Here is a 15,992-nt window from a genome sequence, read left to right on the forward strand (position 1 = left end):
TATTGTCCCGCTAAACGTAATGTACTAACATGCGAAGCTGACCCCAAAAGCTAATAGCTAGAACAAGCATTACAGAGACATAATTCGCAGTATTACGATGTATACAATAACCAACTCCCTCTTCAGACATCTTAAAAACAACGCAACTTCATACGCAGTATGATAAAATATAACGAATTCAATACAACGTATGATTAATTAATCTGTTATAAATCTGATAAAGCCACCTGTATTCCAATAGAGACTCCGACTACGAATTGTGTACCCCTATTTTTCGGTCAGGCCAACGAACACCCCCTAAAATGTCCCGTAGACCCCTGAGGGTCCACCTGGACCACTTTGGGAATCAATGCAATAGTGTTAAACATCTCTTTAAATTATTATGAATGAACAGGAAACAATCGGAAAGAATTTCGAAGGTATGTGAAGTCTGCTAAACCCCACTAGACGTGTTAGACTAAGGCCTGAGCCTTTTCAGTAGTAGATGAGAACCTTGGCCAGCATTGGGTCATATAAACTACCCTGGTATTATTATTGTGAATATAATGAACCTAAGTCGCGTAGACATTCAACCCTAGCATTTACTAACACTTCTTTGTATGCTTGGCATATATCCTGAATACGCCATGAAACCATTGCGCATTGTCGACGAACAATGCCATTATTTTACAAGGAATGAATGCACTTAATAGGTTCCTTGTTCGAAAATGTCCTCCTTACATCATCAAAGCCAATGAATCACAACGTTTTCCTGCCCGCATATATGAATGAACGTCGATGGTATGTTTACGAGACTGTGTTCATACGACGCAATGCGCATTAACAGCCGCAAAAATGTCCGCACGCATTTTTGCGTATAAATCAATGACGCACTTTAGTGCACTTAGTTTTTATCGATTTTTAAAAAATCACACCGTGTTTATTTTTCCCTGTTACACTCTGTAAAAATAGTAAAAGATTCTTTTAAATCTAAGTTATGAACCGAACTAGCACGTAAAATTTCCAAACATAAATACGCACACTTTATCGAGTTCGATTTGAAATTCTATTCTCAGTTACGTAAGTTTATTACAAAGTTAAATGGGAAAGTTCTTTAACGTAATGTGGTTTCTGTTTTAACGTCGATAAAAGTGATGCTCGATTACAAATGCTGACCATTGTTTCACCATTATGGGCAATTGTATCTTTCAATTTCTTTTCGATTAAACTGCTTTTCTATATCTGTGGTTATATGAAGACAACAAACAAAATATTTATCGCGAAATATTATTGAATTAATAAATTTTTAGTTGTTCTGGATCAATTATAATTATAATTAAACAGATTTTAACTAGGCTATCATGAGTCACTATGATAAATTTATAAGATTATGACGTGTACGACCCGTCATAAGTAATGAGTTGATATAAATTTTTAAATATTTCGAAACGTAAATTTCTACATATTTAAAAACTCTCCAATTAAACCTATTAGATATTACGGATACATAACACTGTGACATAACATGGTAATTCCAAATTTAAAAATACACATTCTTGAACTAGATTGGATAATTTCAATGTAAATAGTGACGATACCTCACATAAATGATTAATGCAAAATACTTCCGCAAAACACATTAGTAAAACGAGTGTCTCGTCGGTTCCTTACTTACTTCCTGCATAATTTGTATGCGGAAATTCGTAAAGTTGTCGCCTTTGAGTATAAAGTAAGTGTAACAAAACTGTCTCATTGTTTAACATGTTCACCATTTATTTTGTACACATTTAAGTTCCTTGTGTGGAATGAAGTAAGCTATAAATTTATTAATAATACTTACTTACAGATGTTTTTCTTCTGTTGCTAGATTGCCATATTATTGAAGAATTATGTACTTAATGCTTTTACCTTTATTTTCATTTATTATACTTGAATTAATGACTTATATACATATTATAATGTGTATAATTAAAATATTGTTTGAAGCTCTAGTTTCATAAATATTATACTTAGATACTATGAATGTGTATACTGATTTTACTCTTTGAAATTAATACACTTATCAAACAAAAGGACACAATTTTAGCATATGTTAGACAGTAAATTCTCTAAATTAGTCACTTAAGATAATCAAGGTTACAGTCTTCAAGCGCCTATAATGTATTATCAAATTCCGCAGATTCGGGTTTTCAAAATGGAATTTGACCTTCCCAAACTATAAAAATATGTATTAATGGTCCGACGACAAAAAAATATGTAGCCTATGTATACTTAGTTTACTTTAATCTTGAGACATCGAAAAATTCTGAACTAAGTTTATTATACAAAAGGATCTCATCTTTTTGACCCTCTCGAACTGTTCACGAAATTCCAACATTTTTAAATTTGGAATGTGGATAACGATATGTTGACACAAATAACTGACCGTTCATTTACTATAGAAAGTATTATTTCCAAGCATTCGTCGGCGAAAAAGTTTGATTCGTTACACAACAGCGCCTCGAGCAAGGTTACATTCGATAAGTCAAGTTTCGTTTCGAGTTATTCGATTCGGTACCTCATGATTGATGCGTTGTCATGGATGTTTAGTTGACGGTTATGTTGTGACACGCGCAGATTGTATGTGCGATAATTAATTTATTTGATGTGTTGCTACATTGTAAGTCGTGTTGACCTGTTGTAATGGTTCAACACATTTTGATGCAATGTAAGTAGTAGGTACCGAGTCCTACTTTAGTGTGATAATTAATCTTTTTTATCATACCTCTAGACCACAGATTAAGCCGTATCTACATTAACAATTGGTTTTACGTCGATGAGACCAAAAATGACGGTGAAATTGCATTGATTTATTACGTCGCAAACGATTCGTTTTGCTTTTAATTAACCACCACAGCGCAATACACCAGTTTTTATTAATGTGGTCTCAGCTTTAGATTAAAGACGTTGATCCGGTTATGTTCCTAATGACGTGCTAAAAAGGGACATCCAATTATTTTAACTCGTCGCCAGCAGTTTTTCTAAAGTTTTAATTTAGAAGATAGCGAAGTAACACGTTATAAATACCTCAGCGCTAACAATTATGCAAATTGTCACACACTGTTACTTATAGAGAGCTATGTAGTTGCAAATAGCGTCGTAAAAGGAGACGGCCAAGTTTTGAAACCTGTCTCAACTTAATGACTTTGAGGTGTTCAGTGGTTAAATAGGCAATTACATACTTTAACTGTGTTTTGTAATGTTATCTTATTAACTGGCTTGATGTTACCACGGAGAGTCCCAATGACACGTTACTTTCATTTTTAAAGGTTAGTAGGCATATATAAAAATACTAGAATGAAAGAGCCATTTTCAATATTAAAGTACATGAAGAATTGAATCTAAAGATTGTACACATTGCACCACATAAGTAATTCTAAGTGAAATCCAAGATCTTATTAAGAACGAATGGCATCTATTTCCTGCATGTATTTCCTGCATGGATTCCGCCATTGATACTACTCATGGGGGAATAAACAGCATTACATCCATTTGTGGTAAGTAACGCGTCTCGGTGGACTGATTTCCTCATCGAAGTAAATGGTATTAAGTCTAATCAACATTTATCTCGAGATTGTTGTGGAACCACTTTCTTTAGATCCGTGTATCTAAGTTTATTTGTTTCCGCGTATCAGCTGGGTCTCTCATCGGAAATCAGTAGAGCCGTATTGGTTAGATGCTACTCCAGTAAGAAGCTGAATATAAGGGTTAAGAGTTAGTTCCTTTTGTTGCTAAAATTTTATGCTGTCTTTTGATGTACATTTTTGTTTGGGATTTGTTCGTCCCAGGAATAAAATCTTTCTTGTTTCTTATGTAACTTTAGCACGGATAAATAAATCAGTCGCTTTTTATATAACCTTTGTCCTTATACATAATGAATCTACGTTGTTATATGTGTTTAAAAACTTTCGGCTTATATAGCGGCCGTCTGCGTAGCCCTAACCCTCCGAAAGCCTGAGGATGCCATTTTTGGCAGCAAACTTTTCCACTTCTTGGTCATAAAAATATGTTAAGTAAGACTAATTTCGCCTACCGAGGTAAAAGGGAATTTATAAACATTTCTGTTATGTGGTTTAATTTATCGCCTCATTAGTTCAGTGGCAGCGATGAACTGTGAAACGAGTGTAATGTTACATTCGATTCCCGGGCCGGATAATCGAAATTTGCGCGAGTTTTTCGATACGATCGATACTGCAAGTTTCACGAGATTGGAATTTATACTTGAAGTGGCAATAGCCTCATCACATTATAGAATGAAAATAAGCTCGGCTATCGTAGCTGCGCTGGTGCTTTACACGCCGTGTGCATGTGCAGTAGTATAGGCTAGATAAATTATTTATTGATAAATTACAAAATTAAAATAATCATTACAATTTTGATAAATTTTGAACATTATTGTAAACATTTGCTTATTTCTAATCGAAGCGGCCGCCACGGACCATACCTGACGCAAAGGTGCCCATAACGTTGGCAACATTACCACGCTGTATAGAAAGAGATATCTGTTGCACCAGATACGATACCGCCCATGGACTAAAACCATGCCAGAGGCACAGACCAGCTATTGCCTACCGGGATAAATACATGCCCAGACTGTCGGCAAACTTATGCTGGCCTGCCCAACACTTCTCCGCGACTCTTAGAGAAGTTAAATTAATCTCAATAAATTAATTGTTCCAGTGCTTGAGGATGGAGTAATATCAAAACGTCAAAATGCGGTGGTTCAAAAAGGGCGAGCCGCCGCGGCTGCTCGCCGTCTCCCCGGACATGGAGCCACGATCCACCCGTAGATCCAGGATTGGTAAGTACTCACACATTCAAAACTCTTTCTATTTACCAAACCGTACGCTAACTAAATATTAACTAAAAACTAATATTTAGTTCTCAGTAATTTTTCATCAACATCAATTAGTCCAGCAAATCAGTAACTGTAAGTTCAGGATAAACAAATAAAAGCAGGAATACGTATAACTATAAGTAATTCGCTAATATTTATTCTGACGTTTAAAGAAGTTCCTAACTACACAAAAAGGAAACTTAAGAATGTTTTGATCTCAACTCGAAGCATTGAAGACGTTAATATATTTCTCCTTGAAAGACCTATAAATGTACACATGCATAATATATTTAATGGTTACTTTAACAAAAACAAGCAACTACAACTGTCTATTGGCGACGCATTCTGTGTTGGCGTCAAATAAATTGTGCGTTTTTATTAACACCTTCTACGGAATGAGTGTTGGCTCTACCATTTCTGTAATAGTTTGTGCCCTATTTTGTAAAGAAAATATGGTAAATAAAGGAATATAACCATTCATCAATAAAACAGTGTGACCAAATTATGTTTTTGAAGTATAAGGAAGTAACTTCAGTCCATTTAAAATATTATCACGTGGGTTTGATCGGTTGTTTTGATTTTAAATAAAAACCAAGAGATTAAATCCATAAATAAAATAGACCAGTAAGATACAAGAGTACTTAATGTAAAGTAATGTATATATGTGTGTATAAGGGAAAATAAATTTAGTTAATCGTGCTAACGAAAACTCATATACATATTTTCAGTCTATAAATTTATGTTCATCAATAATCCCAGTTCTACATTAAAACTACATATTTATACGTTAAATAAATGATATCTGAAGTTATTTATTGATATTTATGAATAGCAAGGAAGGAAAACATGGTGAAAATCTGCGTTCCTGGGAATTCTCCGCACCTGTACATAATTTAATATTAATTCGTAACTAATAACAATCAAGACTTCATTGCCAGGAAAGTTACGCAAAACTAATGTAACAACCATTATCCTTTATCATTATAACAATAATGATTAGGTAATACAAGTTAACCCAATTATCAGCCACTTATTAGGTAACTCTGAGGCTAGCAATGCGTCACAATAGTTTATTTAGTAATTTCCTTGCTGCAATTGTCCATATTGATTTGTTTATAAATAAATTTTAATCCGTTTTCCTTTTACATTTACATATGTACGTACTAGGATTTCATAATAAATCATTATCCCCCTCTACAATAAATGTTATTCAACAACAATAAACACGTTTTTAGTTAGAAATAATCTCGTACCTTATAGTGTTTCTGTGTTGTTTATAGTTAAGTCTGCTGGAAAACCTAAATAAATATAGCGATGTTATAACATCATATAACATTTAAAAAAAGTTTAAGTCAAATACCTAAAATTCTGATATAGTTACTCACAAAACAGATGATTATTGGCACACAATACTACGATTAGGTCATAATTCAGAATACAACCCAAAATCATTCTAAACCTATCATAGCTAGCATCTGTTGCTTTTATGCTGGCATTTTCTTAACTCGATATAGACTATCAAGTGGCTCACGGTACTCAATCACGAGGCGTTTTTATACCACTTGTACTACAAGATGTCGAAGTTGCTGAAGCAACTGTCAGTTTCAAACTACTTAGTTAGTGTTTCTGAGCAACAAGTTTACCATATCTTCCACCGCAACTTAATAATCACTTACTCTGTTTCACGAAATATCTCGATGTTTATTTCATGGTATTTGTATTCTCATCAACACTCGAATTATCGAGTCGCAATCACACGTTGCTTATAACACGGTCTGTCATACTAATTAATAGTCCACGCTGACCTATCACTTTTGCAATGCTAACTGTACTTGTATTATGTAACTGTATCTTCGGGTGAGCTAGCAACGCATCGGGAACTCAATGTTCTTTATTTAATGACGCTACATTAATTACTTGGTTTGGGACGACGTTTCAAAATGATAGTAGGTGCTCTTAGTCTCTGTTGTAAAATAACTTATATACATATTTTGCTTATAAGTTACAATAAATATTCTATATACTAACGTTAAATTTAACAATTTCGAAATATTTAAGTCTAGTAATTTTTTTTAAAATCAAGTGTCAAAATTTACGTGTTATAGGAATTCCACAAGCTTTAAATATGTTTCTGAAATTTATTTCAGAATGAAGAAGATTTTTCTTTACTTAATTTAAGTAACAATAAACTTGTAATGGATAGGAGAGAAAGCATATCATCTTGCATAATACATTGATATTTATATCTATCACTTCATCCATTCGTTATTTAATACGGCAGTTAGAAATTTAGAAAGTGGCGTACAATTTGCTAGAAACTTGAAACTAGTGTAAACAGTAAGATGTATTTCATGATTTTAAATCTTTATTAATATTGTATTTATTTTATTTGCAGATATGTCACCAGTCCGCTATCCTAACAGAAAAAGTAGCGGCAGTTCGGTTGAAACCAACTTCTACAATCTAAGCGACCAAATAATTATAGTGGAAAAATCACCGCACCATTGTCATCGCGGTGGCGAAACTCCCGTCACACGTCGAATATCGCTGCAAAACGGTCCCATCTCACCACAAGAAAGTTATAATACATCTCGTAAAAACCGCGGAGGCTCTTTAGAAAAAGAGTATATGGTATATAGGGAAAAGCGAAACCCGTTGCTCGACAAAGTAAAAAATACTAAACTGTCGTGTTTCAAATCTAACGGACCACTTCGACATGCTGACGATGCCGCATCAACGTCTGGAAGTGATTGCAGCGGTTTCGGACATGTCGAAGATGTGTCGAATTGTCGCTATAGCAACGCTTACCCCGAAACACATATCGAATTTGAAAATCACAATCCGTGGGTAAAAATGCCTAATTATGACGATGATGTCTTTTTTACCAAAACTGTTCCTAGTCCTGCTGATTGTCAATGGCGAGAAGGTAAATGTTTCAATAATAGAGGTACTAGATGCTACAGTTCAGGTTCAGAATGTGATCGGTATCATGAGATTCCAAAAGCGGGTGCGAAACTATCGAAATCTAGTGATCAAATTTTTAACGATGATTATGAACCTTATAGCGAAGCCCCTGTGTCATTAAAATCTCAATACAAAAAGACTGATAAATTTAAGACTAAAGATGGAAAAGATTCTGTTGGTCCAAGTTCCTGCCTGTCCGCGAAACTACGAGCCATGTCAGACAGATATCTCAAGTCATCAACAAATAAATTTCTGTCAAGATTATACAAACAGGGCGGCGAAAATGATGATGAATATGATAATTGTAATAATGAACAGAATTTAAAACACTCTAGTGCAGTTAGTAAAAGCCGCAAAAAGAGAGGCGGTGTCAGGGCAAAATTACGCAGTTTTTCTTACGGCGCCCTACCCGGTTTAGACGAATTTCAAAAAGGACATTCTGTTTTTCATGATGATGCCTATCAAGTATCGTGTGACGATGAAAATGTTTTAATACAAGATACGGAAGACGCAGATTCAGGAATTCTAGTCAATGAATCAACAGCTTCCTCGATCTTTGATAGTGATAGAATTTCGTCTAGATGTGAAAGTTCTGCATCGCATGCGAACACTTTAGTGCCGTCTCATGGAAGAAGTGTATCTGGAGATCAAAGCTACGCAAAAACACGAACATCTGGAAGGATGAGTAGAGAAAGAAAAGAATGTCCAAGGCCTAGACCCCGACACACTCAAAGAGCTCTCTCTCTTGATCGCAAAGAGATCCTCAGGCGTATGCCAAAGAATAAAGGTGACTATGAGGAGCCTCAATATTTACAACTGACCGAAAAACAAAAAATGCGGCAACGAGATGCTACTTTAGGAGACTCTGGCATACCTCCTATACCACCTTGCAGAAAACCTACGAGAGGCATTAAAGCTGAAAAATCTGAATTTAAAGTAGTCAAAATTACAAGAAGGAATCCCTCTGATGAATTGGGAATATTTATAGCTAAAACAAAACTTACTGATGAAGGCCATATAGGATATTTAGTCGCTCATGTAGTTCCAGGAGGATTAGCTGAAAAGTAAGCTAATGATATATTTATATTACAATTTACAAAAAAAATTTAGTAAATCTTAAATGTAAAACTTTTTTTTCAGGGAAGGAACTTTGCGTATAGGCGATGAGTTGCTGAATGTGAACGGTCGAAGATTACGCGACCTCACTATGTCTGAAGCCAAAGAAGCTCTAAAATCTGGTGCTGCCGAAATTGACATTGTGATTTGTAGACAACGTGACAAAACATCACCTGATGCTAGACAACGGGAACCATCCCAAAGAAGCGTCGTCCTCATGCGGGAAAGTTCAGTGGACTACGAAAACGCAATCATATTAGGGAAGGAAAAACATATCGATAAATATGACGTCAAAACGGACCGGCGGCGGTCGCAGGATGAGTCCGCATGTAATCGCAGCGCACTATCAGCAGCGGACGAGCCGGCGGACGGCGCGGCGAGCGCGCACTCACACTTCCTCAAAGGTCATAACGCGAGCTACAGCAGCATGAATAACAAGCTGCTTCGCCGGCAGGTCGTCAGTTACGGTGGCGCTAATAAAGATGGACTTACGCTCAGTTGTGCCGGTGATATCGTGAACGTTGATACGCCGGATGGACCTCACGATCGGACTAAAGACAAAATTGACAGTGAAAGTGATACTCAAACACAAAATGCAGCAAATTTCTGCACGCTTCCCCGAAAACCGCGGGCACCAACGCACACATACCACACCATCACTTTCGAAAAAGGTCATGGCAAGAAGCCGCTGGGATTTACAATTGTCGGAGGCCGAGATTCGCCTCGAGGACCTCTTGGCATATTTATAAAAAGTATTCTCTCGCAAGGGCAAGCGGTGGATGATGGAAGACTGAAAGCAGGTACGTGCATTCGAACATTATAATATAAGTGAAGTTAGAATCTCAATATTTGTTGTTGAATAAATGCTTTGGAATGCAATGATAAAGGCACGTCGTAGTATTGTACCGATTCAAAGAAGTGATATATTAATTACAAAGCATACTTACAATATCAAACCAAGTTATTGTCGCTAGACGTGTCGTGGCATACGATACCAATGTTTATGTAATAAAAATTATTGTATATTACGATGAGTGACATCCACTGAATAATTATGAGCCAATCAAATGTCATTGAAACCGTTATGGAGAATATTTAACCTTTTGTGCGTTCGCCGGTATGATGTACCTACAAGTTAGTTGCTGTCACTTTAATTATTGCAGTAGTTAACAATATAAGACTATAGGTTTTGTAAAGTAACTAAAAATCAAACGTTTAACAATAAAATTCAATGATTACCTAAATAGCATTACATGTGAGGTACTAAGATTTTGAGTTGAAAAAAATATCGAAACAATAAAATATAAACAAAAAAGAATGCAATTTATTGGGAGACCGGAAAATGATTATCTAATGCTTTAATAATTTCTTATCACATTTATTATGACTCATTTATCATACTGATAACGATACAACAGTATGTCATTATGTTATGTCAATAATATATATACGATGATATGAATTTTGGTTTACAGTTAAGATACCTATTGTATTTTTCCCGTTTATAGCGCACGCTTTATTAAAGCATTTTAATAAAATCGGGATGTTCTAGAAATCTTATAGACATGTTTAAAACTCTTATAAGAGTTAGAGTTATAGTTCAGTCCCCCATACAAATACGATTATAAACTAAAAAGCACTACAAATCAATACAGCTTGAGAAAACAAAATAACGTCAAATATTATGTTAAAACCGAAAAACATGCAGCATGTTTTACTTACTCATAATAAGAATTATTTTTTACACATTATATCATTAAACAACAGTAAATATAAAATCAATAATTTAAGTTTTGGTCTCGTATTCCGATATTACCGCGGCAGCGACGTAAGTTTAAACCAATACTCAATTACTGGGGTATTTATTGCATCTATAGACAGTCTTGGTTATACTTGTTACGTGGGTAGACTAGGAACTCCCAGGTTCAATTTCTAAGTTGGGCAACAGTTTTAGTAAATATGTATATCACGATTTAAAATTAAATTCCCTAAAGACGATTTACATTAAACTATACGATCGTAAAAACTAACCCAAATTGTTTTAACATCATGATTCCAAATGCTTAACGCCAGTGCCACTATTGGAGTGCAATAAAGTCCTGTATAAAAATAAACAAACTACATTAAAGTGATTCTAGGGTAAAGACGAAGTAATACCGAAATTACTAATATTTAATTTCGATTTCAGGTGACGAGGTGTTAGCAGTGAACGGACAGGCGTGCCATGAGCTCGCTCACGTTGAAGCTTTGGCGCTCTTCAAAGCAGTCAAAAGTGGACCCATAGAACTCAGAATATGTAGGAGGGTAAAAAATTCACAGTAAGTGTCATTTTAATCTCTCATACTCTTTTATTTTATTTTTTGATACGTCCAGGGCAAAGCGGTCACTTTGCGGTGGACGGCATCTGATGGTAAGCAAAGTGAAATCTAGACAAAGTGTTGACTGACGAGAAATGGTTGTCCTTGACGGATTATGATACGAAATATTATAACTAACACCTTTTTGTAATACCTACTTGGTATCTTCGTAATCTATCGAGCCTTCTTTTTGTCTGTCTATTGTGGGTACTTTACTCTTGTTTTAGTTATATATAATCAATTGCATTTTATTATGATTAAAGCTGCAGCAACTCAGAATAGCGCAATTAGAAACAAAATGCATTTAAAGATGTGCTAAATATTTAATTTATTTATGCATTTTATGCAATAATGTACTATAAATGTGAGAGCAGCGTACAAAAGCAGGAAAAGTGGTATAAAATATTATAAATATGGTAAGCATCATTAAAGAAGGGAAAAGTAAAATAAATATAATCTATTGCAATACGGGGTCCTTATACTGCGTTTAACAAAATATTAACTCTAGAATAAATTACACAACAAAAAACCAAATCACTATTGGTAGAGATTTCTTTTCGAACAGCTAGATCTACCTGTCACTAACCATCGTAATTGACGTATTTGTCTCTTTCTATTAAGTGTTAAAGACAAGGATATAATATAAAATATATATCGTTACATAGTCTTTATTTCTCATAAAGTGTTATTTTAGATGATTATATGATAGTCGAAAGATCGATATTTTATTATTTATTGTTTTGATTATTTGAACCCATAAAATGTTATACATTATTTAGATTCCGTCAATATAAATTCTACCACCAACCAGGTCGGAAAGAAATTTTCACCAGAGAAAAACGGGCAAGAAACTCTGATGTTGCTCTTTTCAAAATCAGTTTAAGGTTTCTATAACATATAACAATAATAATATTTTTCTTCACTAGTGACTATAACAATATTATTTAACTTAGATCAGACGTCCTTATATTAAAGAATCGATGTCCCTACGATTTCAATTTTATGTTCCATTTCATACGAAATACATCTGATTAAATGCTTCCTTTTCTGATTACAGATCAACCAAAGCAAAATCGTGCACAGATCTTTTAAATGACGACGACTGATTGAAGATATTTATTACTTCTGGCCTTCAATGAATCTATTTATATTTCATAAATTTATTACGTTCCCTACAACTTTATGCTCGTAATAATAGGTAGGTACTTAAATAGTCTATGCCTGAGCTATGCATGACTTTACCTGTGTTTAAACTATTATCATCAAAGTCTTATCCGAAAGCTAATCATTCGTTTGTACTCTTCACAGTAAGTATAATTACACGTATTTCTTTTATTTTTAATGGACTGATTTTAAATATGTAATCAACGTAGATCTTATCTTATCTAAATCCAAAATATATAGAACTGTGCCATTTTAAATAAGCCGTTGCACATCATAAACATTTTCACTTAGGTTAAATGAATTGAAACAAAACTAACGATGACTATGATATCTTTTCTAAAGAATCTGTACCTGACTTTAATTTTCTATTGTCATATTTTATTGCGAAGCTCAAACGTAGCGGATACCGAAACAGAGAATCCCAAAGATTAATAAAAAATTAGGTAGTCCTGTATGTTTAGGTACCTATTTCCTGTCTTATTGTTAGTTGTGTACTTAGTAAGGGTTTTGTAGTATGTTTCTACCTAGTAATAAATAAACATAGATGTTACTACTAAATATACAAATAGAAAATAACAAAATTCAAAAATAATAGAGTGATGTTAATTAAGAATAAAATTGTTATTAGTTATACCTAATTCTTATAGATTTGTTGTTTTATGTGCAATAACAGTTAGGTAAATGAGGGCTATTCATTAATATATGTTTCTACTGTGATAAATTTTAAATCATTTTGTAACCAATGGAAATAAAAATCTGTACTGGAAAGCGATACACAATTAAAAAAAAAACACTTCTTTTTTTCTCGTCCATTCTCGGATATACTTAGATATAAAGTTTATTAGTTGTTGTTAACTGTAGCTCTTGAAGAGACGGCTTTACCTATTGTGCAGAGTGTGCGCTGCACACGGGCGCAGCGTGTTAGGAGGCACCGAGCGCCGCTCGCGACACGTTCGGAGACATGCATCGCTCGCGACACTGGCTCTGTCAAACAACCTGCGCCTGTGTTAAGGCTTTACTTTACACAATAACTTTTGATTTAATATTATCAAATTTATTAAAGATCTCTTTGTCTCCTAGGAGGCTCCAAGGAATCTCTTGCACACGGGCGACACATGGGTTAGAGCCGCCTCTGTGCTCTTGTAATAGATATGTCGAAACAAAATAACTATTTGACTATTAAATTGTACGTAAATGGGCCACAAAACTGTAAAACTCTCTTTTTTCATGTCAGAGAATCAATTTTCAGTACAATGACCTTGTTTAATCGATATTTCTATTTATGATAATTTCACAAAATGCATGAATTCGTTTAAAAATGTATGTTTTGGTACTTTTCAACGCTGATAAATCAAATAGAAATTGTGAACATTTTTCTTATGCAGTCAATCTATTTATTAATTTATATTATTGAGTGTAAAATTATATTCTATGTAGAGCGCTTAAAAATGTTTGTCGCTTTAGCAGCAGTGACCGATTGAAATACGTCCGTGTTTTAACGAACGATTCATTCGGTGCAGGAAATTAAATGTTATAATATATTATGTAGATATCATTCACAGGTACATTATAGAGAAGCTTATTATAGAATGCATATCATCGATTCATTTGTAATTATTTAGTTATTGTTCAATATAATAAACAAAAATATTTAGTTGTTTCATTTGCGTTAAGTACTGCAATTGCTTTCGTTATTTTACATTTAAATATAACAATAAAGCGTTGCGCAGACGCTGTCACCATGTTGCCGAGCATCACTACAAAACTATGATTTATGAAGTATGACGCCAAAAGTTGCTTCAGCAACGTGTTAACAGTGTACGTGTAGATCCTAAAACTATTCAATACCGATTGTATTGAATAGTTTTAGGATCTACACTTGTAATAGTTAATTTTGTATTGCTTTTGCATAGAAACATGATAATTTAGGGTGGATGAGCAACAATTTTACAGAGATGTCTCCTATTACTTTATTAGGTATTATTTTTAAGAAAATTTCTATCGGATCTATTGTTAGGCGCTATAGTGCAAAGGGGCCCCTGGCCCCCTTCAACTAGGAATCTACCGAATCCTGACCAATAATCTTTTTTTTAGATTTAGTTCACCACCCTCTGAAAACTAACCAAGCATATTTTTAGCTACCAAAATAATTCATCTGGGACCTTTTTGTTCCCGCCCAGGTCCTCGTATCAATTTTGCTTGTTACACACACTGGACTGTGGCCGCCATTTCTTTTTTGCACCCAAACCCTTAATCACCTAACTACGCCATAGGTAGCAAACAAGATAGTAAAGGGATTTTTTGAATTTTGTATGTTTTTCTAGACATCAGTGTATTTTTTTCAAAATAAGCGCCACCTATAGATTAAACTTAAAATCATGTAGGAAAATAGCCATAATATGTAAAGTACACTTTGTTCCATAAGATGGCGTTAAAACAACCAAGACAAGACAACAAGTCAACCAAGTGTATAAAAGATGGCGCTACTAGCTACATCTTACATACGATCATAGTTCGCTCCACGAAGTCAGATGACAGAATAAACTTTTTGGTCAAACCTACGACTAGGAAAAATATACCTACTTTGTACTATTTCTTTATTGCCCCATGCTTCACTCTAGGAAGCAGATAATGTTGTCTATAGCGAAATCTCGCATTGCTTATTAAACCTGTCGAAAGAAGTCGCGACTAGATAAAATGGGATCCATAATTAAAATATTAAAATCATGATTCTATTTCATAATAGGTAAGTAAATATAGGTACTTAGGAAAATATTTTATTCATTAGTAAAGTAGTAGGTAAATAAATTATTAAGGATTCTGGAACTTGGAAAAGTTAACTTTAAATTATAGTAATCCATTATAACTACTCATACGTTTTAAACATCCATATCGTCAAAGAATATTCACTACGGATTTCCTATCAATTACTAATGTAACACAGGTTTAAATCTTGTATATTTAACAAATCATACTGCAAATGTACCTACTTTATTCCCGTGACCATGAAAGCTACAGTCTTCGAAACGCTGGGAGTAAAAATTAAATCAGCTCGAAATAATCCGTTGAGCATTTAATTTCAACAGCGCCCATTTATTCTATACATTAAATATATTTCATATTTTATATCGAGCTTATATTATTATACCGTTAGAAATAAATGTAAGTACCTATCGACAATCTACATATTGTACCCAAGATCACTCTGATAACTAAGGCCCCGCGCAGATATGTCAAGGTTTTATAGTAGAATCACAACACAATAATAATTTATTACAGCAGCAGTGAGCTATTTTCATTTTATACAATACTATTAAAGTGACAATTGCATCTATAGTAGTGGCCTCTGGTGACTGTAACTAACTTGAATTTGACGACCCAAAATTACGGGTTGACACCGATACCTTTGATGATTATCTTTCGCGGAGTGTTGTCTAACATGGGTAAGAAATTGAAAAGGTCGAAATTTAGGTAAGGATTGAAGAAATATTTGTTTTTTGCTTTGCAACAGAAAATTGTTGCCTCATAATCTTAAG

General features: G+C 34.2%; 1 protein-coding gene across 2 annotated transcripts in view; it reads left to right on the forward strand.

Annotated features, from left to right (window-relative positions):
* LOC115449011 overlaps window positions 1-14,106 on the forward strand; it is a 41,229-nt gene extending 27,123 nt beyond the window's left edge. For both annotated transcript variants that reach the window (XM_030176666.2, XM_030176667.2), the window contains exons 2-6: window positions 4,699-4,819; window positions 7,251-8,883; window positions 8,960-9,735; window positions 11,124-11,253; window positions 12,350-14,106. In XM_030176666.2, the coding sequence (XP_030032526.1) occupies window positions 4,732-4,819; window positions 7,251-8,883; window positions 8,960-9,735; window positions 11,124-11,253; window positions 12,350-12,398 (2,676 nt within the window). In that variant the 5' untranslated portion in view covers window positions 4,699-4,731 and the 3' untranslated portion in view covers window positions 12,399-14,106. The remainder of the gene's footprint in view (window positions 1-4,698; window positions 4,820-7,250; window positions 8,884-8,959; window positions 9,736-11,123; window positions 11,254-12,349) is intronic.
* The last annotated feature ends 1,886 nt before the right edge of the window (window positions 14,107-15,992 follow it).

This window comes from Manduca sexta, chromosome 25 (assembly GCF_014839805.1).
Source record: "Manduca sexta isolate Smith_Timp_Sample1 chromosome 25, JHU_Msex_v1.0, whole genome shotgun sequence".
NCBI classification, from domain to species: Eukaryota; Metazoa; Arthropoda; class Insecta; order Lepidoptera; family Sphingidae; genus Manduca; species Manduca sexta.